General features: G+C 39.9%; 1 protein-coding gene across 3 annotated transcripts in view; it reads right to left on the bottom strand.

Annotated features, from left to right (window-relative positions):
* Positions 1-1,130: 1,130 nt before the first annotated feature.
* The window catches only part of RASGEF1A (RasGEF domain family member 1A), a 48,154-nt gene continuing 27,593 nt past the window's right edge, over positions 1,131-21,691 (bottom strand). For 2 of the 3 annotated variants that reach the window (XM_084290590.1, XM_084290591.1), the window contains exons 3-12: positions 19,064-19,192; positions 13,805-13,942; positions 10,290-10,511; positions 9,914-9,988; positions 9,612-9,704; positions 7,866-7,968; positions 7,491-7,570; positions 6,653-6,844; positions 5,056-5,179; positions 4,305-4,814 (exon numbers count right to left, since the gene is read on the bottom strand). In XM_084290590.1, the coding sequence (XP_084146716.1) occupies positions 4,561-4,814; positions 5,056-5,179; positions 6,653-6,844; positions 7,491-7,570; positions 7,866-7,968; positions 9,612-9,704; positions 9,914-9,988; positions 10,290-10,511; positions 13,805-13,942; positions 19,064-19,192 (1,410 nt within the window). In that variant the 3' untranslated portion in view covers positions 4,305-4,560. Of the gene's footprint in view, positions 3,745-4,304; positions 4,815-5,055; positions 5,180-6,652; positions 6,845-7,490; positions 7,571-7,865; positions 7,969-9,611; positions 9,705-9,913; positions 9,989-10,289; positions 10,512-13,804; positions 13,943-19,063; positions 19,193-21,691 lie in introns of those variants that run through there. The other variant, XM_084290592.1, reaches the window with a different exon arrangement.

Below are 21,691 nucleotides of genomic sequence, written 5' to 3'. Positions count from 1 at the left end.
CTGCTTATCATAGTTTGTACTCTGATGGAAGTAAAGTATATGGAAAGAAATTTTATTGTTTACTCTTACACCTGAGTAAATAAGTAACTTATCCTAATGACTAGATGGGACATAATTGGAAGTGAGTTTTCAAGGATGTAAAATATGCGTATTAATTATGAGTGTGAACTGACCATCAGAAAGACTTTTGGCTGCTTGATTCTCTTAACACTTAGCATCATTATCTTTCCTCATGACCCGTGATGACTGATAGTAGTACTGCTCTACTCCGTGAGGCTGTTGTGGACATCTGGTTACCAAAACAATATCCCCAGAGTTTTAAACTGATTAAAATGCTTAGGGTATCTCCAGAGCTTCCACGATTGTAAGGCTCATTTTTTATTTTTTTTTTTAAGGCTTATATCCCAGATAAAGGAGGTAGCATGGGTAGGACTGGGACAATGCATTAGGAAGGCTAGCTTTACCTCACAGTGCGGTGCTTGGCTGGGTTGCGGCGTGATCTCGGGGAAGTGGCTTTGCTTCTGTAAATTAGGGCAATGAAAAAGGGTAGCAGTTGCAACCAAAGGTCCTGGAGTGTTGAAATGTTAACAGAAACCTGCTACAGGAAACCCCACAGCGTGCTGCAGCCAGCAGCAAATGTTTCTGTGCTTTCCTCTTTAAAAGGTAATTGTATGGGAAGGGGAAAAACAAAAAACAAAAACAAACAAGCAAAAATCAAAATCCAACTCCTAGGACACAAAATGCTTTTGTTCAGTGGATTTGTTAACTGCATTCATTGAGGTACTGAAATATTCCGGAGCAGATGCGCTGCATCAGATCTGTAATACTGGCACAGAGATAGCACATCAGAACTGGCAGCATGTTGTTGGCTTAGTGTTGTGCTCAGATTTTGCTGGAAGATATTTAAATATTTTATAATGCAGCCTTAAGTCAGGATTTAAACTTAAGAAACCAGTTTGTTCACTGCCACTTCATTATCTTCTACAGTTGGTTCACTGTGTTCAGCCACTGGCTTGTGGTTTGGTTGGTTTGCAAGTGAAAAATAACCATGGAAAAAGTTAAGCCTGGTTGAAGCGATTTTTTTTATTAATGCAAGCACATCCAGTCAAACACGGAATATCCTGCTTTATGGTACAGCTTTATATTTAGCATTTCAGCTCAGAATAGCAAAACACAGTATTTAAGGAATGTATCAAACTGAGGGAAGAAAAATAAAAAGGAACCAATGTGGATACTGCATTAATTTCAAGTATATACTAGGACTGATTGACCAGTGAAGTGCACATTCATGTGAAAGCTTTTTTTTAATACATTTACAGAAAGTGTTCTAAAGTTGCATTTCAAATATATATTTTTCTTAAATTTTAAGCATCCCTTTTAAATCTCAGTTACATAAACAAAGCTGATATACAACCCCTTTTATAGTGTCCAACAACGTTACTAGCTAGAACATCTCTGAAAGTGCAAAACACTGTAATAATACAGTATAAATATTCTCACTCTAGTCCAGGGCTGAAGGTCTGTACTTCAGCACAGGAAAAATAGCAGCAGATCATAAGAATTATCCTGTCTCCTTCTCTGGGCTGTTCTTGTTAACAGTTAGTATTTCACTTCTTCCTCCTTCTCCATGGCCTAACTCGCTTTTGGTTCTCTTTGATTTCGGTGCTATGGGAATAGCAAAATGTTATCTCTCTCCCTTACCCCAACTTTCTGTTCTGATTTTAAGTATTTGTCAGGGAGTAGGAGGGAGAACAGGGAGAGAGGGAAGGCTTTTTAATATTTCACTGTACTACTGGGCCAACCAACACAGCAAGCAATTCCTGTGAAGTGAATGCTGATGCTACGTGCAACAGTGGCACTGTTCAAGGTTGTAGGCACTCAGCAAGAAGAGTCTGCTGGACTGGAGTAAACCTGACCCTCAGTCCAGCGAGGCTTGTCCCCGCTTCAACACAGGGCAGGGTAGGATACCAATTGTCTACTTGAAGTTGACCGTTTTTAAAGAAACTTGTGCAGAGGTCCTTGGTGAGGTTCTATGAGAGAGGCTGAAACCACTGCAAGCTTCGGAGTGCTTTCTTTGGAAGAAAAGTTCTGATACAACTGTCTGGCTCAAGTCATTATCTTTCCAAATATCTGGCCTCAAGTCATTATCTTTCCAAATATCTGGCCCTTGTGCCTTAGGAGAACAATTACTGGAAAGGCTAGTAAATGTTCATGGCTAATAGTTCATTAACCAAAACAGTTTTAAATCCGAGCCTGTTTTCTCTTTTTGTGAACTTTGTGGTCAGGGGAGAATGAAAATCCTGAAATACATTATTTTTTTTCCTGAAATTGATAGCTTGAATCTTAACCTTCTCATGTGCTCATTTGGACAGCTAAATTAGGTGTAAAATCAAGGTTTAAAGGAGAAGTTAGAAATGCTGAGCATCAGTGGATTTACAGATCACCTCTGTTTCTGACCTGGGTTCAAAGGCTTGATCAGTTTCTTATGTTGTTTTCCAATGTATTTCAATGGGTTCTGGGTCAGACTGTCAATCATGGCTTGCAAAGTACTAGAAAAAGTTTATGATGCAAGTTGGTCTCTGCTTTAATTGTTTTGAAGTCCAAGCTAGCATTTTCAAAGGAACCAAGGGATTTAAATGCCCGAGTCAGTAGAGATGAATTCTTTGGAAATTTCAGCCTTAGTTTCAAATTGGACATCTGAGTATACTTCCCTCTCCCTAATTCATGTATTTTTTTTATTTTACATAAACTGTTTGCAGAAAGACACAATGAACCTGTTTTGCAGAGATAATCTAGGTTAGACATCCTTCTCTTAAAGAAAAAAAAAGAAAAAAATCCCTGATTTTATAAAGGAAAACACAAACTATTCTGACAGCCAGAATTTAAAGGATAGTTCCCAGAAGTATTAAAACTTAGACATGTGCATCTTCACACATGCACATACATACACACACACAAACGCACATCCCCCAGCAGTTACCCCACCTTCTCTTCAAGTCACGTAACAAAAATATGTTTGCTGCACCGTCACTGTTATAGGCAGGTATACTCTACCTCATGTGCCATATTCTCCATTTTATTTAAAAAGTACATTGTAGCTGGTTTTGAGACATCCATATTTTTATTTTCTTTGCTTCCAATCCAGCGTAATAGAAGGTACACTAAACAATACCAGTACCTTGTAAGGCACTATTTCTGATGTAGGAGAGGAACAGGCTTACTGCAGATGTCTAAGGCCTTGGCTCTACGAACACTCCTGTATGATCAGTCTCGCTGATTTGAATGAAACCACAAGGGTAGAGAGACATGTTGAGTATTCTGTAGGCTCTTGGTCCAGTGGAGTATGTGACCTGAACACTGGCTGTAGCTGGGATGTGTTTTAATTTTGTTTTATTTTGGTGGAAGTAATAAAAAATAAAAATTTGGATGCTGATAGAATAAGATCTCCCCAGGGATCCCACCTCCCGCAATACACTTCATCTCTGAGAACAGGGCCCTGCCCTTTTTTCTTTTTTTTTAAATAAAAAACAAAACCCTTCACTTAAGTGCCTTAAGGTTGACATGTGAAATATTTACCACATTTTATTTCATAAAAGGTACTGTATATACAAAACAGACCTCAGCCAGTGAGGTCTTTCTTAGCTCAGTCCAAGTCTTTCGGGTTGTAAAAACACATTCGTTCTGTGTGCTTCAAAGTCTGCAGATCGGATCCAAAAATCTCAGGCCCTATTAAGCAGAGTTGTCCTAGAAAAAGTAATAAAAAAATTTCTATCACAACCACATTTTTCATAGTTTTGGTAAAGTTTGGCAATAGAACTATCTTGCATCAGTAGCTGGAAGTCTTTCTTCAAAGGACAGACTTTTCAACTGCTATAAGCTGGCCTAACTCTAAATTCCAATAATAATGCTGCCTTTAAATGAACATGTAACCTCTTTAACCTTCGAGCCTTCAGGACACACTCAGACAAATAACAGAACAGCCCTGGATTTAGCACGAAGTACATAAAGAGCATAGGTGTCTGAAGTGTAAAGTTCACGTGGCTTTCCTAGGAGACCTGGGACTGCTGTCTCCTCATGATGCAGTTATGATGTAGCTCGACTGCAGCTCAGGACATACTGGATTCTTCATTCTTTATATGGTGTAGATACCTCAGATCTAAATATGTAATGACTTGCGGAGGTCTAAATCTCTTATCTGAATTAACTGATCTCATATATGTGGAATAGGTGTTTCCTACTATAAAAGAGTGAGGAAGAATCATTGAGAACTTCTTCCTTAATAAGAGTGTTTGTATAAAATTTAATCTTTTTACATAATCTGTAAGGACATAAGTATGATAAATGATAGCACCTTCTCAGTATCTGTATTTAATTGTCCCCCTGAAAAGAGCATGCCTGAAAACTGCTATGAATGTGGACTCTGTGTTTGATAGCCCAAACCGAGCGTATTCTCCTTAATAGTCTCAGCAGTGATCCTGTAGCCTGCACTGGCTGGAAAAGCTGTATTCAGAATCCTACTGCATTTTTTTTCAGATTTGAATTCTGAAGGGGAAAAAAAAATTACACGTAGGTTAAAATGGTGCTATTTGTTGGGTTTGCAAACAGGAGGGAAGAAGCTGCCAGCTTTGTACCTGTGTGCTCAGGGCTCAGAGAAGACTGAGTTGAGTGTACAAAAGTACATATGTAGCAATCATGCCTGTGTATGTCTGCAAAAGCCCCATGTGCTAAAGAAGCTTCATACCTGAGTGTTTTCCAGCTGTCTTTTTCCATGTGGTTTTCTGGACCTTCACTTTCAAAGGATGCAATAAACAGAGCTAGTAAATACAATAAGGACAATCAGATAAATGGGTTCTGTAACTGAAAAAAATACACATACCTGCTATATAGCAGGTGCAACTTAAGCCTTAATTAATGAGGTCTATTCTCATCAGAAGCCAACATGGAAGTGGTAATACATGCTTACCAATTTTTATTTTGCATGCTAATCTGTTCAGCTGTATGGTCTACGCACTTTGAGTAGGAAGACTCGCTATAACATTCAATAAAGGATTTTACCTTCTTCACTGTAAATGGGTGCTGTGAGTAGATAACTCTGGATCTTCTTGTCCTTTTCAAAAGGACACTCAACCTGCTTCCATGTCAAGAAATCATGAATCTGTCTTGAAATTTCCCAGAATTTCTGCGTGAGGTAATGGAAAGAATGTTACACTTATTTTTCTTTCAAATACTAATTATTCTGTATAATTTCAGGGCCTCTCAGTCTTGTTCTCATTCACACTTCTACTCTGAGTATCCCTTCTTTCATCATCTTTGTTGTTAGCCTTTCAACCTTCATATTTAGGAACCCAGCATAAAGGAGGAATTTCTTTGACCTCTATGCAGCTCTGAAGGTTTTGGACTTTTTCCCCCTCCAAATGTGACACATGACACCAAAGAATGTACTGTTGTAGGTGCTGTCCCTTCCCCATTCCCTTTCATATATCTCGAGATAGCCAAATGTTTCCATCTCTTGCTGCAAATAAGGTATGCTTGGTGATGTGAAAAACCTTTCATGTTTACAGACTCTGCGAGATTATTACTCTTCCACCATTTTTTACTCTGTAGCAACATGTATTGTCACTTTAGGATTAGCTTTGAATTCTAAAATGTCTCTGAATAACAATCTTTGAATAAACGAATCTTTACAACATAAATGTACGTCACCTTATAAAAAAAATAGGGCATGAATTCCCTTTTGTTCACCTACTACGAGTCAAGCATGCATTTCTTCAGAGAGCAGAAACTCCCTCAAAGACCTGCTAAATATCATTAGCTGGTTGTGTGTGGTGTTGGTAACTAGCTAACCTGATGAGAGCAACCCTGAAGATTTAGGGTGAAGTTTACCTATTACAATTTGATCAGGTAGAATGGCTTGCTGCCACAGAAGGGCTTACTTTCTCCCCCATACACACACATTTCCTCCAGTCCCTTTTGAACATAAGACAGGAGCAGGGCTGAGGAGTAACAAATCTCTGCCATCACTGCTGGTACATGAAAATTCTAGTACTTGATTTCAAGTTCTTACTAAATTTTCAAGTTTGTGAGAAAGGGACATTTCAAGGAAGAAATGTCCCTTCCCAGTGGGCTAATATAAGACTATTTCATTTTTTACTTAAGTAATTTTAAAGCATGGGTTATGGCTTCGGAAATTCTTATTTTCTTCCCCGTCCTTTCACACATCAGTTTTTCTTACACATTAGTGTTATTATACCCAGTTCTGCTTATGTATATTTTATAGTTTGCAGTCCATTTGTCCTACTTCACATAAAACATATGAATTAATCTCTATTTCAGTATACTTTTAAAGCAATCTTTTAACTAAAGGCGGTTACATTCCAGCAGTTTTATGGACTCTCTTCTGTATGTGCAGTTGTGTGTGGATCTGCCGTATATATAACATACGTGGCAATTGCAAGCCCTATCTTTCACAGAAACGTGGTATTGAGACATTAAAATTGCTTCCCCTAGATAATGATATCACTTTGTCTAGATTGCAGCAATGCTGAAGAATCTGAGGAACTCAGCAATATAACAAGTTAAAGTTTAAAAGTGACAAATGTTTGAAATGTACAATGTTTAACTAGCATTACAGTTCCAACAAACAAAGTCCTACCTTGAAGTTTATCTGTCCATTGGGTAAGCGGTTCGTATGTATTTTGTGCAGAAAGTAGATATCTTTAATAAACAGATTGAAAACTGGGATGACTATTTTCTCTCGATTGCTGTTGGCAGTCTGAGATCGCTGTGCTGCTCCTTGCAGGGCTGTGCGGTAATTACAAAAGTTGCTGGAAGGATCCATGTGGTGCTGTTTTTATGGGGAAAGAAGGCAGTCGTATAATTAACATTTTTTACGTTTAAAAAGCGTGTATCTTATCAGAGAGCATATAGTATTTTCAATATCTGCGCACGGTTTTAAGCTGTCAAGATAGTCCTTTATACTGATCAGGTTAAATCAGAGTTTCTGTAATTCCTATCTTGCTTGAAAGGATGGTTCTGCACTGGCTTGACATCTATGCTTTCTTTCAATGGCTAATGGGAGGTTGAAAGGAAATAATAAATGACTACTGGGGGAAGAAAAACAATTCCTGCTTGCTCTCACCAGTCTGATTTCAGTTGAGTTTTGTTTTGATTCAGTTGGCCACTAGATGGAGTACTCTAATCAGTTTTATGGTTAGTAAAAAGGCATTGACTTGCACGAAGGGTGAAAAGTACTGTGATGTTAAATTGCAATAAAGACATAGAATGAAGAAACAACCTACAGAAAACCTGCATTAGCTCTTCTTCTCAGGCAAGAAGGGATTTTGAAATCTGGGAAATGCTCTGCCTAATGTTTATATTACTGTTGACCACTGACAGAGGTGTCTGTGATCTCTGACATTGATTCTTTCCAACATCTGCTGTGGAATTACTATTTGGTGGATTTCTAAATAAAGTCTGAACTTTATACATACCTCTAAAACATCAAATTTGGCTGTTTTGACCTTTGACCAAGTTTTCTTTAGCCGCGCCACAGGACTCAAGTTCATGCCAGCTATATATAGAGACAGAGGAGACCAAAACAGAAACAACTGAGCTGAAAAAATACAGGGCTAATGCAACTCTGTGCTTGTATGTCAATACCACACTTATGCTTTCGAAGGCAGTTCAGCTTGACAGCCACAAGTGGTAGCTAATGCTGCCCACCCACACACTGATCTGTCACTGGAACACGCTGCTGTTGTAGAAGCGCTGATGTGGTCAGCCAGCTTCAGGCAAGTATGAGCACAGTCTTGCCAGTCAGGTTGTGAAATGAAGTGCCTTCTGTCATCTGTGTTGAGAATACTCACAGATAATAGCCATCATTGAGTTGAAGTTTCCGATATTGAAGCACTCTCTTGCCACATCAATGAAGAATTCCACCATTCTTGTACGCTGCTTTTTCTTGACAACCTGAAAAAAAAAATTGTTAATAGGGAAGGGGTGGCCTGAAATTTGAATAGGATGTTCAGGTAAAGGCATTATTATAAAATGATTGAAGAGACATTTCAAGATGTTATCCAGTCAAGCAATCTGATGATGAAAGCCTAGGCATATTTTGTTAAGATCTGTTTTTTAACAGAAAAGTAGTATTTGGGGCTGCTATCAGTTATCTGCCCAGTTGTGGGGGAGTGTAACCTCTTGTTATACATGAAGTTCAGTGTCATAAGGAACTTGTATGATCAAGTCAGATGCTTTCAAGCAACTTCCTGTTACTGGAAAAAGGAGAAAACAAGAAGCGGCTATCAGAAAAATACAGGGGGGAAAAAAAAACACCAAGGAGAGGGGGAGAAGCAGTGAAGGGACTTGAGAGCAGGGCATGTAACCTGGATGTGAGGAAAAACTAATTGCCATGTCCCGATTTCTCACATTATGCTCTTAAATGATGTGTTGAGAGCAGGTAGGTATACCTGGATATACATTATCTTCATCCATGCAAACATGTGAGGGATCTAGCAGTGATACTGGGCATCTGCTTTGCAGATTTTCCTTTATAATTAGTGAAGGAAAACTAATATATAGTATCATCTCCAAACTTTGTTTCAAAAATCCATCAGTTTTATTTATTTTTGCCTAGATTAGTCATTCATTCCCATGTTTTGCATCTAGAAGTTTTGTCTGGGTTATACAAAATGGGTTCTGAGTGGTGACTGCAGACTACTTCACCAGGGATCTCTCAGAAGAAAATGGCTTGGTAGTCAATGAATTAGCTTACCCCTCATTATGCTAAAACCTTTTGCTTGGTTGTTTTAATAAAGGCATTAGTTACATCAGCCAGATCTAGAAGAAGAGGACTTAGTATGTTTTGTAGTAAGTTCTGTGAGAGCAGGAAATCTTTTAAGATGTTAGGGTTGATAAAGGAGACAGCATGAAGCTGCTGCGGGCATCTGGGTTTCCCCCATGGGGTTGCCAAATGTGTGGGAATAAAGAGGAAATGTACCATTTGATACAATTGGTACCTATTACTAGCAATCTCAAAAGACAGTTTATATGTACAAGAAGGGTTTCCGGGGCAGTATCTTCCATTTCATTGCTAGTTGATTGCTAGTAACAAAAGTTACTTTTAGCCTCCACTAAGGCTATTCTCCTTCTTTTTGTTTTTAACCTTTCTCCTTCTATACTTCTGAAGAGCGAGTTTGTTCCTCATTTCTTTTTTTTCTGCTATAACAAAACTGTACATATGGCTGTAGTAATGATCTCTAAGTACAGTGGAAGGAGAGCAGTTTATCAGTAACTCTGTGCTTCGGTAGTGAGTACCTGAACACTTTATGGATGTATTTAAGAGAAAAACAACTCCCAACTGAAATGCCACACAACTTCCATTTCATGGCATGACTAATGTTACTATGGAAGCTACACAAAACCAGAGAATACATGCAAAGCCAAATGTAGCTGTGAACTCTTAATCACATAAGCACACAAATAATTTAATGCTTGAATAATGCAATTATCTTCAATTGGACTGCTCATGTTTAAATCTGTTAGACCACTGTCTGCCATTTGTCCTTAAGGACAGGATTATTTTGCTATATTATCTTCTACCAGTAAGTACCCACCCTACAAATCTCTGTAGCCACCAGCATGCTGAGACAATTGAACCAGTTGTCATAGGCCTCCAAATTGTAGGTTTTGGTAACATCGCCTCGGCACTGCAAGAGAAAAGGCCACATATTAATCCTATCCTGTATTATGACAACACACGAAAGGATAAACTTCCAGTCATGTCTTGATTGAAATCTTACTGGATATTTCTGAAGGCATGAGCCTCACAAAGATCAGAAAGTGGCAGCCTTTTTTGCACAGCGTATACTCAAATCCTAATTACTGTTTCTTTTCCCCTCTGTACCCCTTCCCGTACCTTGTGATTATCTAGGGAGTCCATGTGGCTGACAATCTGCATCAGATCCTCTGGGTAAATGTTGCTCACCCGTTCCTGTGTTCAGAGAGATGAGAGATTGTCACTGTACAGGCAGACAGGGAGATCAGTTAAAAATGCATCAATAAATCCAAAGCTGTGAGATCGTTTTGGTAACTTTCATCTCCTTAAGCTTTCTTTACTGATAAGTATGAAACATTTCTACAGAGTGTACCTTATTGTTTTTGTTCGTCATTTGGCATTTTTGGATTAGAACACTGGAGGCTTTCAGTGAAGCCTATAGCAAAATTCATACTGATGAGTATATTAATATTTAGTAAATGGAAAATGAAATAATTCACACAAATCGATGTCTCACCAGTTCAATATGGGTTAGTTGCTGTGCCAAGATCAGAGGGTCACAGCACACGCTCAGGATGTCCTTTTGAGTTGACTGTGGCTTGTTTTTGAGGATGGTGCCCTTGTCAGTAACAGGTTGCCGGAATTTCTCTCTGATTTCCTGGTACTGGCTCCGTGCAGAGAGGGCCATCAGGAGATTCTGTGTCATCTGGCTAGTGATCTTTTTCACTGTCCCATTTTCCTAAGCAAAAGGCAGAAACAAGGATTGCTAAAAACCTTTAACTCTTGCAGACGCATCACCAAACAATTTCTGACTGGGAAAAAATAAATCCATTATCTTTCATCTTATATGGGCTGGGCATCCTGTGACACAGGAACTGCCTACACAGCCACATAATGATGTTGTGCCTGCCTGCCTTCCCAGCTGTTTCACTGCCTGGCTGGGCTGCTCCTGGCAGTTGTTGACTGGCACCCCATTTCCAAGGCCTTTGGGTAAACAGTTTATAAGTGAATTTACTGAAGGGTGGCAGAGCTACTTGTACAGGCGTTCTTGGATCCTCTGTGTACCAAGTGACAAAAGCTTTGTCATTCCGAGCAGACCCTCTGATGACCAGGCCTGTATAGCCCAACAGAATCCAGGGAATGCACATTGTATCCAGGAACATGCCTGCAAAGTACCGTAGTGGCACAATATCTTTAATTGTTGGAGAATTTAAATGCCCTTCTATTTGTCAGGTGCAGGTTCTAGACAACTAAGACATTTGAATTCTTTCTACCATGGCTTTTTTATGTCCTATACTTCCCTCTGAGGTCAACTCCAAAGAGCTAACTTGATCAAGTTCCTATTCCTTGGTCTCCCTGATTACTACTTGAAATGATACAAATTCATTGACTCTGCTCTCCCTGCTGCTGGAGGGGAAAAAAACAAAACAAAACAAAAACTAGTTCTATCAGACAGTCTTCATTTCCACTAGGCTATCGCTCTCTTGCTTTCATGCAAATTATTTCTCTTGAAGTTAGCCACTAGGTTAACTGTTGGTTTACAGCACGCTGTGTTGGTTTCCACCAGTCAACTGGATGCAGTATGAAGATCTGCAATGGCTCTGATCATTCAAAGAAGCCACTAATGTGCAGTGATGACTGAAATTATGTAGCAGATGTGAGAGACGATGACTACCAAATACTTGTACATCGCATGCTATAATTAAGCAATAATAGTGTCAGAATGTTGCTTTACAAGGCAATAATCTGACTCCCAAGTGGAATCAAATGAAAAGCTGAAGGCAGTGTAGCTCATCTTGATGAGGCAACTAGATTACCACTGAACAGCAGCTGGCTGGAGCCATTTCGGATATTGTGCTACAAGTGCTTAGAAATGCCGAGGGAGCTTGGTGGGGGGACTAAAATAGAGCGCTAATTCTGCTCTCCAGTATGCTGAGCTTTATGTTGTGAACCACTTGACTTCAGCCACTGTGCCTCACTTACCCATGCCTACCCCCTTACATTTCTAGATGCAGATCACAGGGAATCAAATGTGAGGGTGGGTGAGGCTATCAGACATTATTTGGAAGTGTACAAAGAAACTGCAATGGTATTAAAAAGTATGGCTTACTTAAGCTATTGTGATTTTATCAGTATCTTAATTTTCAGACCAAGGCTCTTTGAGAGTTTTAGCAGTTTCCTTTCCTTAGTGATCTTGTCCTAAATTTTCTTATAACTTCAGAAAATAAAGGTGAAAGTTTCAGCTGATCTGAGAGGTATGACTTCGAGTTTGGTTTCCAGCATCGGTGAGTTGACAGTAACTCATCCTTGTTCGAGTTCAGGTGAGATGTTTGTACTTAGCCCTGGCTGTAGCTATAGCTGTCTGTTATGCAGCCTTCTATCACTGGCACAAGCACCTGACTATTGTGTGTCAGTTCTTGATTTACCTCCTATCTTATATATGTGAACGGTATCCTAGGGGGATTTGGAAAAGCTTTAAAATACAAAATAAAAATCTAAAGTGTTGCCATAATCCCCTGCTGAAGCATGGCATGGGTAATTTCTTAGGACAGAAAGATGGTAACAAATACTGAGAGCAAGAGCTGCTTTTTGTCAGTGTCAAATTAAATCTCCTAGGGGTCAGATGTGGCATAGCTTTTCACTGATCAAACCTGACTTGTAGCCTCGCTAAGGGGATAAATACTATGATGCTGTAATTAAGAGATGTCATCAGAAGCCTCAGACATCAGAGCACTGAGCCATTGCGAGATGTTTTCTCCCAAATGACAACTTATACGTAAGAGTAGGGAGGAAGAGGAAGAGAAAGAAAGGTCACAACTTCTTTCTAGATCAGAATAATAGACAAAATAAATACCAAGATACACGTGCTAAACAAACCCCCTGCAATTTTGCCAAGTCCCCTTTCACAGTATCTCTGCCAACGTACACCTCTCTGCCCTGTTTACAAAGGGAACAGAAGGTGCCTTATAATCCTATCTGCTTTTCCCCTCCTACTAAGGCACTGACATTTTCATAGCAGCATCCAGGTAAACAGCTGTGCTGATGTAACAGAACTGACATACTTCCTTTTGACAACCTGGTAACGCCTAACTGCTACGCGTCCTATCACTGATTCACACCGTGCTGTCAGACCTGCTATTCTTCCTTGTCTCTGTACTGGAATCAATGAAAACAGCACACAATTGTCTTCCTGTTTCCTGCTAATTGTTCTCTAAAGAATCTTGAAGTTTTGGCTTTCAAAACAAGAAGCTTCTCCTTGTATAGAAGTAACCCTTCGTGTTCACACAAACACCCCACAGTTAATTCCCTTGCAGTTCTCGATTATAGCCCTTCTTCTGTCTGTTGGTAGTTAGAGTGACTTTCTCAGTAAGGAAGAAGTATAGGCTTCGTCATTTTTCTCTTTAAACAAACAAACAAAAAAAAGAAGAGTAACATCTGTAGTTATCTTCTAATTTGCTTTATCTGATCACTTCAGAAACGTTTTTTGTGAGAGCCAGTTTTCTTCACAAACTGAAAACTCAAGGCTGCTAAGAGTGGTGACTGACCAGCTAGCCGGTCTCAAACTTCCTTTGCGGAAATACTTCAGGGGCACCTTAAATGTAGCAAAAAATAAAACGCACAAAAAAAACAGTCACTCATAAGCATCTTCACCTTGAGCTAGAGTACACTGATACAACGTACTTGATAGTCTTTGAGTAGCAGCAAAGCACAAAGGATGGGACATAAGTCGTCACGAGAGTTAACTGTATTGTGCCATTATAGTCACTGTTCTTTCTGCTTCTGCAATACATCTATTTTTCATCACTGAATTTTCTGTCTCTTCATCTTATACTCGGTGATTATACACAGAGAGTTTCTGCTAATGGGCCATTAAGTTCATCCCTCAGCCTGTGTCCTGCAGCTACGCTGACAGCTTAGTAACTGCTGCTGTAGTCTGTTTAGAAAATACTGCATGTAGGAGCAACAGTTTCCAATTTAATACGATAAACTACATAGAGGCTGACACAAATATTACTTCCCCCCCGCCCCTACCTCATCACATTGTGTGATCCTGTGAGCGATCTCCTTCAACTCTTTCATGGATTTTTCATCTTGGAAATCATAGGGGAAAGTTTCAGTCCATTCCTTCAGGAGCTGAATGATTTTGGCAGCAAAGGATTTCAGCTTTGCCTAGAAAGAAGCAATGTGTTAATTACTGACCACAGACCTGTCTGACAGTAAATACTTGATGATGGTTTGCATAAAACTAGATGTCCTTGAATATACTTTGCATCTGTGGTAGGTCAAGGGGAGAAAAAAAGAGCATATTTAACAGTGAGCCAGATTCCTAAATAAGATGACTTAGCCCCCTTTCAGGATAGCTTGGCAATGTTTCTTACCGAACTCTTTGAAGATATTTTCAAGGTTAGCTTTATAAAGCCAGGAAGATGACAGGATAGTTTAAGCATCTTATTTGATTGAAGTCCGTGGGACTTAAGCTGATTTATGCCATCTGAGGCAGCGGTACCTTTACTGTTACAATTCAAATGCATACCAAATGCAGCCCTGTACCAGGTATCTTTCATGAGAAATGTTCACAAAGACACTTCTGTTCTACAGAATTTATCAGACCCTCCAGATTGAGCTGTGTATTAAAATGAATGAATGACAGGAAAGATGTGTGTGTTCTCTCCGTGAAATCTAAATCAAAATGGACGGAGAAAATAGTTCTTCCTCCCTGTTCTGTGGTTGATAGCTTTTTGAGTAAGGGCCAACACTTTTTTTTTATTTTCCAAGTTCTTCTGTTACTCATGAATCTTCAAAGGCTTTTCATCGGATAGACCTGAATTGGATGCCAATTATAGCAGTACCATGGCAATAGAGAGCAGCATCAATAAACCTGAAGGAGCACCCATGCAAAACTGAGTGGGTGTGCTAGAAAGACTTTTAACAAGCCAGAATCAAAACTTTGTTCGAGTTATGTTTATTTTCTACCCAACCGGTGATGCACTGAGGGGAAAATGAGGAAGTTTTCATCTGTTCACCTTCCTACTTGTGTAAGCTAAAGAAGTCACATTAAACAGCTGTTCATTCTTCTCATCTGCAATGTAATTTCCTTACTGCACTCTCGATCAGAAGCTTAGGGGCTAAAGAAGGTGATTTTAGTATGGGAGTATTGCCACAGGAAGTTTAAGACAGATGATGCTTTACAAGAATTGATAGGAATTTCTGCCTCAAAATATCATCTGATCATAGTATCTCCCAGGATGACTTAATCAAAACCTAAAGTAAACCAAACTAAACTATTTTTGCACTCCTTACACGTCACAGGTATGCAGTCAGAATATCAATAAATGGTTAATAAGAACTTTAAACCACGCACCCTGGAATTTTCACTCTGACAATGAACAAATGCTCCTTGCAAGTCTGAAGGGAATTTTCTTGCCTTTTTTCCAGAGTTGCAAACTGCACTTCACTAGCATGCTTTTCCTAGCTCTTTTTATCGACAGTAGTTAATTGATCCTGCTAGCACAGAATAGTTGGGTAGTGATGGCAACAAGGAAACATCCTCTTTGCCAGCAGTCGGCATTCCTGCAAAGCACACAGATAGGTGAGGAAGGCTCTGACAGTTCAGTTTCTGCTGGTGATGATGTGGAGCCCAGCTTCAAGGTCTTTCTAAATAGAGGGCAATACAGCTCCAGATGAGAGTTGTCTGTCCACTGTCACCTGCCTTGAGGAAAAGACAATTTAGGCTCCTTTGCTAGGAAATGCATGGAGCTTTCCATTATTAAAAGAAGAACCTGCAGGTGATGAGAGAACTAATTAGCCAGGCAGTATGCTTCCATTCAATTGGAGTTAACAGGTACATGCATACTCCCCTGTTGGTCACCCAAAGCCGCTATGGAACTGGTTTTGGTATTAGTTAACCTGACCTTTTCTTTTAAACTTTTGAAATTTAGCATGGAGGGATGGGGGAAGGAAGGCTCCAGAATCCTTAGGCTGTGGTGAGCAGCTCCACGTGAACTCTGACTTCCCATCCCATGTATCTGTACTTGGGAGTCGCTAGCGTTTGCTTTCTGGTAGAAAGCTGGGCATCTTTTGCAAGACAATGTCAAACTATTTTTGTCTTTGGGATTACAGGTGTAAAAAGCCTATTGTTTTACCAGATGCTTTAATGCTCAAGAAAAGGAGGCGTGCTTTGAGCACAACACTAAAAACCATCAGCACAGCAAAACATGAGATTCCGGTTTCACGTGCGCTCTAGTGAAACCCAGAGCAGCGTGACAGGCTGGCCGCACGTGGTTTGCCATAACCTAGATAGAAATTGCACAGATACATGGGCAGCAGCAACACGCGTTCTCTTTTTTTGTCATGCTTGCAATAAACCCACCAGCCTGCTCTTTCTGTAGTCCTGCCCCAGATGTCAGCCTCTCCTTGCAAGGCCTGAATTCTCTGGAGTCAGTGGGAGCACCTCTCCCATAAGTGTTCGAGAAGAAAGATACTTCTGTTAAGTGCTTGGGACAGCCCTGTTTTACATGAGGCAAAAGACAGGCAGGCCTGAGAACCAGCTCCCAGTTAGAAAGGAGGGCAGCTGCAGTAACGTGGCTGCAGGAAAGGGAGGCTTAATGACATTGACCTGGTTACGAGTACTGTTCCCATTTTTTGGTTTAAAAAGGAGATCTTACTGCTGACAGAAACTGAGGGCGCGATTAGTATTTTTGAAGGGACTTATGTATTCTGAGACAGGTAAGACAAGCTTAATAGGAGCTAACTTTTACTTTATACACAAGTGCTTTTTTCTGTGGCCATTTTCTTTGAGTCTCCAATTTCCAGTGTGCTTATGGAGGGTTAAATTTTATCCCTTATGGTCAAGCTCAACTACTTGTATCTATAGTATAACTGGCATTTTAAACCGTGAATCCCTTTTTTTTATGATTCGCCAAAAAGACTCTCAGCGGGCTCTAAGACATCCCATATGTCTTCTTAATGTACTTTTCTCTCAGCTTGTTTTCTACAGTTTGCCAGAAATGTCAAAAACAAAGGAAAGATCAATATTGTGGTGCCTAACCTAAACACCCATCTCCTTGCCACTTTTTCAGCTCACACAGTACCCAGGCAACAAGTCAGGCAGCTTCTTGTCTTAGAGTTTGTTTATGCAAATCTTTTATCAGACATGATCAGGGCTGCTTTAACTACTTTTGCCAGCTATTTTCTGCTATGAAGTCCCCTATTAGAAGGTAAGGTCAGCTGATGATGGGTTATGAGTGTGAGTAGGTAGCGTGCCTTGAGTTGAGAATTTCCACGCTACCTATAAAATGAGCTTTGACTTGTTGCCAGATAGAAAAACAAATGTTTGCATATGCTAGTGGCCAAGTTTTTGTGTAAAAGATACAGGTGCTTGTAGTACAGGTCTGCAAAGTAGTCATTCGAGAGGGATGTTAGAATTTTTATGTAGTGTTTCCCAAGAATGCTGTGTTCAGTGAGCTGGAAAAAATTACAGTTCATATTAAGGGGGATGGAAGGGATCAAGGGCGTAGTAGGAAAAGCAACTAGAAAAGCATGTAAATTACAGCAGCCTCCCAAACACTCATGTTTTATTGTCACCCTGCTGTTGGTTTTCCTGTAGGCCCATTTCCAAATTGTCAGCAGAAGGTGTAAGAGTGTGGGTGTTTGGAATATGAGCAGCTCTACTTCACATCCTGTTGTTACGATGTAATGCTAATTCATTTCAGTGTGGAAGTCATGATTTCTTAAATGCATCTGCTGAAAAGCCAGAATTGTACTACTTCACCACTAGCACCATATCTTTAACAGTCAAGTGATTTAGTCTCCAGCTACTGTTTGAGCTTAAAAAAAAAAACACAACTCATCTAAGTGTATTATTTTTCACAGAAGAGTTTCATTTTATATTCCATTATTTTTAAATCCAAGCATTTCACGTACATATTTTGACACTAACTACTGACAGCAGTCACTCATCCTTACCACGTATCTGTAGACAGCTTTACCCCATGTTTCAGACATGTTTCAGTCCCAGCATCTCTTACAACTTCCTACCTCTGATGGTTCCTCAGCTCTGTCTAACTAAACACTACAATTTACAAAGGAACAGCGTGGGGTTGCTAAGTCATGAACTAGTTCAGGGGTGGTGATGGGAACTGTTAGCACCTCTGTACAAAGATGGATGTAGTAGTCCTTACATCTGCCTTCCCTGAGAACCTCCAATTTCCCAGCACCAACACAGCTAGTTACACAGCTGTTTGGTGAGTGGAGCAGGGGACTGACCTGGATGCAAGTCACCCTGCACCAAGGGGTTAGCTTTCCCCGTGGAGGAATGTTGTGGCATAATATGAGACTGCAGACCAGAAATAGAAAGGTGGAGAGAAGCCCTTAAGCCAGTATTGCTGTCAAAAAGCCTGTGTTGCCAAAGCACAGGGTTACCATTTGTGCTCCCCATTTGGACTCCTGATGCAACAAGGAGAAAAGGAAATGGGATTATCAAAGTGTTGAGAACTAGGAATGTGAGCCTCTAATTTTGCATTATAGAAGAATGGATCTAAAATATGCCCAGGATTTGAGCAGTTGAGATCATTAAGTATTTGCTGACTTCATCCTTGTTTCTGCCGCTTATATTTGCATCCCAGCTGGGACTATTCTGGTACTTTGTTTTCAGTCAAGTCCTTCAATACATGTTTTCCATAATGGTGAGACTTAAATGGATTTCAGTGCATATCATAAACTGTCCCCGTTACGTCTAATTAGTTGTAGTAAAACTGCATATTCATATGTGCAAGCATAGGCTACCATTTCAAGTAGTGCATCCCTTTATTTTCATGAGAGGAAAATTCCTGATTTACTGTTACACCAAGCTATGTGTAACACCCCAGCAATAACGGGTTCCTAGTGTACCTCTAGCAGGGCTCGCCGCTCTGATAGCGTGATGACGGGACTCAGATTGCAGACAGACCTAGCCTGGCAAAAGCCCAAAGGTGCAAAGTGAGTTGCTGGCCAGGTTTCATGGCAGATAAGCATTGCTCCAGCACGCAGCACTGACCTGGAGCTCATGAGCAAGGTTGTGTTTCTGGCCACTGTACCAGGCTGATAAGGTACTACGTAGCCTACAGTTGTAGTCAGCAAAGAAGCAACAGTACTTCAAGGAAGACAACACAAATAAAAGCACATTCAGTAATACATGCTGATCGTAATTTCAATTTATTCTTTATCTATCTATTTAGCTTTTTAATGAAAAGGAGAGAGTGGGAAATAAATGACAGCAGCACAGCCAACTGCAGGGCATAAATGTTCATTTACCTTTTCTGCCTCAGTCCCCGTTTCCAGCTGCTGCTTCTGTTTGATGCAGATCTGCCCCACTTTAGCCAGGAGCTCATGGGGATGAATGAAGACTCGGGAGCTCAGCAGGAAAGTGAAGATGTAAGTCCTCTGTGGGAGCAGAGAGGGAAGAAAGCAAGTAGAATAACTTTAGCAAAATCATCTGTCTTCCCTGGAGACTAATAAAAAAAAACTATTCTATAAAATATAAATGTAGCTTTACTTCTAAACTTTGTGTAATTCTTCCTTCCTCCAGAGAGGTTGTGGTCTTTTCTAGCACTGTTAAGAGGAAATGTAGGCTTCAAGGCTACTGTGGTGTTGTTTCCAGATTGCCAGATTATTTCCCTTTAAAATGGCCAACTTAATATGCCTAACTAGTCATCACTCACCAAAAGACAAATGAAATACGTCCAGTGTAGGGTGTTATGTCATTTGAACACTATTATTTTTGCCACTTGGTTTCTGCAGGAGTGACTGTTTTTCATTGAGCTGCAGAAAACTGCTTCATGTGTATTCAAAACCACAGCTGTAATTTCTTCATGTATCTTTTTTCTTTCCTTTTTCCCACAGTCACTGACACAAGCTTGAGCGTAGATTGAGGCCATATGACAGTAATTCAGTTTTAGGCTTACTTTTACCTATGTGGGCCTGTTTCAGACTCCTTTCAGCATGAATTCTACCAGTATGTGTCAACAATTATTATTTCTCATTAGAAAGAGCCTCTTCACTTGCTCTGTAAAAGCTGTAATGCATCGTATTCCAAATCATACTCTGGGCAATTACACGAAGGGAGAATGCCTTTGTGCCCTGGTCCTGTTTTGGTGTTTGAAACTTGGCTTCTGTATTTGGATGTAATCGCCAGAGTAATGTTGTTAGCAGCTCTTAAGGGCTTCTGTTGAAGCTTTCTGACAAAAATTGTAGTAAGGAAATTGTAGGGGATCTCCTTCGCTAAGGATTTCAATTACCCTATGCTATGTTTGCAGTGTGTACTGTTACTTTGCACCATGTTTTTAGAAATGTGATTTGGCAGGCCACAGCCACATGCGCATATAAATAACCACTGTGCACATATGTCACCTTGGATTGGGCAAGTAAATTGAGACATCTAAGAACTTAAAGCCAGTTGTCTAAAATATGGCATCTTTACAGTTTGCTACTGAATTTTGCTGCTTGTAGTCTCTAAAGCATACTTGTAGCCAAACAATGATGGCATCTTCAAATCCAAAAAGATTATGGAGTTTACCTCTCTAATTACAATAATGTGTGCTATTAATGAAAAATGTTTCCACTTCTCTAGTATCCAGAGTGCCCTACATTATAAGTTTAGTATTAAAATACTTCCAAATATCAGAATGGGAAAAAGGAGTGTTTTTAAAATATAAATGAAGTTAACTAGAGGTCAGTGTGCTGAGAGTTGGGAGTGTTGAGAGTGTGCGAAGTACATAATAGGTTAAGTATGTATCCATGGAAAATCCAAATCCAACTCTTTCCCAAGCTTGCAGAGGAAGCTAATGAAGGAACAGAGTGAAATGTGACACTGCAGAGGCATTTAAAATACAAATTATGATTTTAAGGCCTTATAAGCACTGGGGTTCATGTATTAAATTAGGAATAGCATTAAATCTGTGCAATTAAAATGAATTCATCTGTAGGTTTTGCCTCCTCTACAGCTTATGAATAGATGAAGAGAGGAGAAGAAGGGCTAGGTTAACTGGATGGGCACTTTGGGTTGGGTTCTTGAGAAGCACTTCCATGGTCTACCAGAGACAGACAGCTGGGGCCACCTAATGACTTCATAATTCATAATGACTTCAAGTGGGTGGCCTGGACAGTGGCAGGACACAGCAATTTCCCTTCATGGTGGCATGGCTGCAAACGTCCCAAAAATGGACATAGTGATAACTTAAACTGGGCTTCTGCCCAACAAGCTTATGTGTCTCTTCAGAATTTTCAGAGTTACAGTTACATGACAAAAAAAAAATGTTTATGAACTTTAACAAGAAATTTAATGTAGCTCTTACACCTGCATCTGGAAACAGTTGATGAGATTGTGCTAGCTTTGGAGAAATTTGATATATAAAATGTTGAGTAGTGTGCATGCAATGTGTTACAGGCCGAAGAGCTGACTTGGTTACAGACGGGGACTTGGTTATGTTATGGGGACAACATATCACTTGTTGTATGCTTATATATGTGAGAATGATCCTTAAACTGATACACTTATTTTAAGAATTAAAATATGAGACAGAATGCTGTTGGTTTTGGGGGGTAACCTATGCCTGGTTGTCCTCTCTTATTTTTTGTAGCCAATTCCTGTCTTTGTTTCTATCAACACTGTCCCTGAACTTAAAACTGTAAGTCTGGCCTATCTGGGAAAGGAATTTAGCTGCTGGGTGTGTCAGCTGTCACAGGGTTGTGTGAAGACTTTTATTCTGGAAATGTGAAGCAGCTATTGCTTTTGCTTTTACCCTATTTTGCATTTAAGAGAGCTGGGGAATAAAAAAAAAAAAAAAAAAAAAAAAAAAAAAAGGAGCTCTGATACTTTTTCATCCCTTCCACACATTCTTGTTCTTTGGAAGTCTGGAAGCCCACGAGAAAGTTGCCTGTACG

Source organism: Netta rufina (genome assembly GCF_964035555.1).
Source record: "Netta rufina genome assembly, chromosome: 7".
NCBI classification, from domain to species: domain Eukaryota; kingdom Metazoa; phylum Chordata; class Aves; order Anseriformes; family Anatidae; genus Netta; species Netta rufina.
Note: the sequence above shows the minus strand (reverse complement) of the source record. Positions and strands in the feature narration are given on the sequence as shown.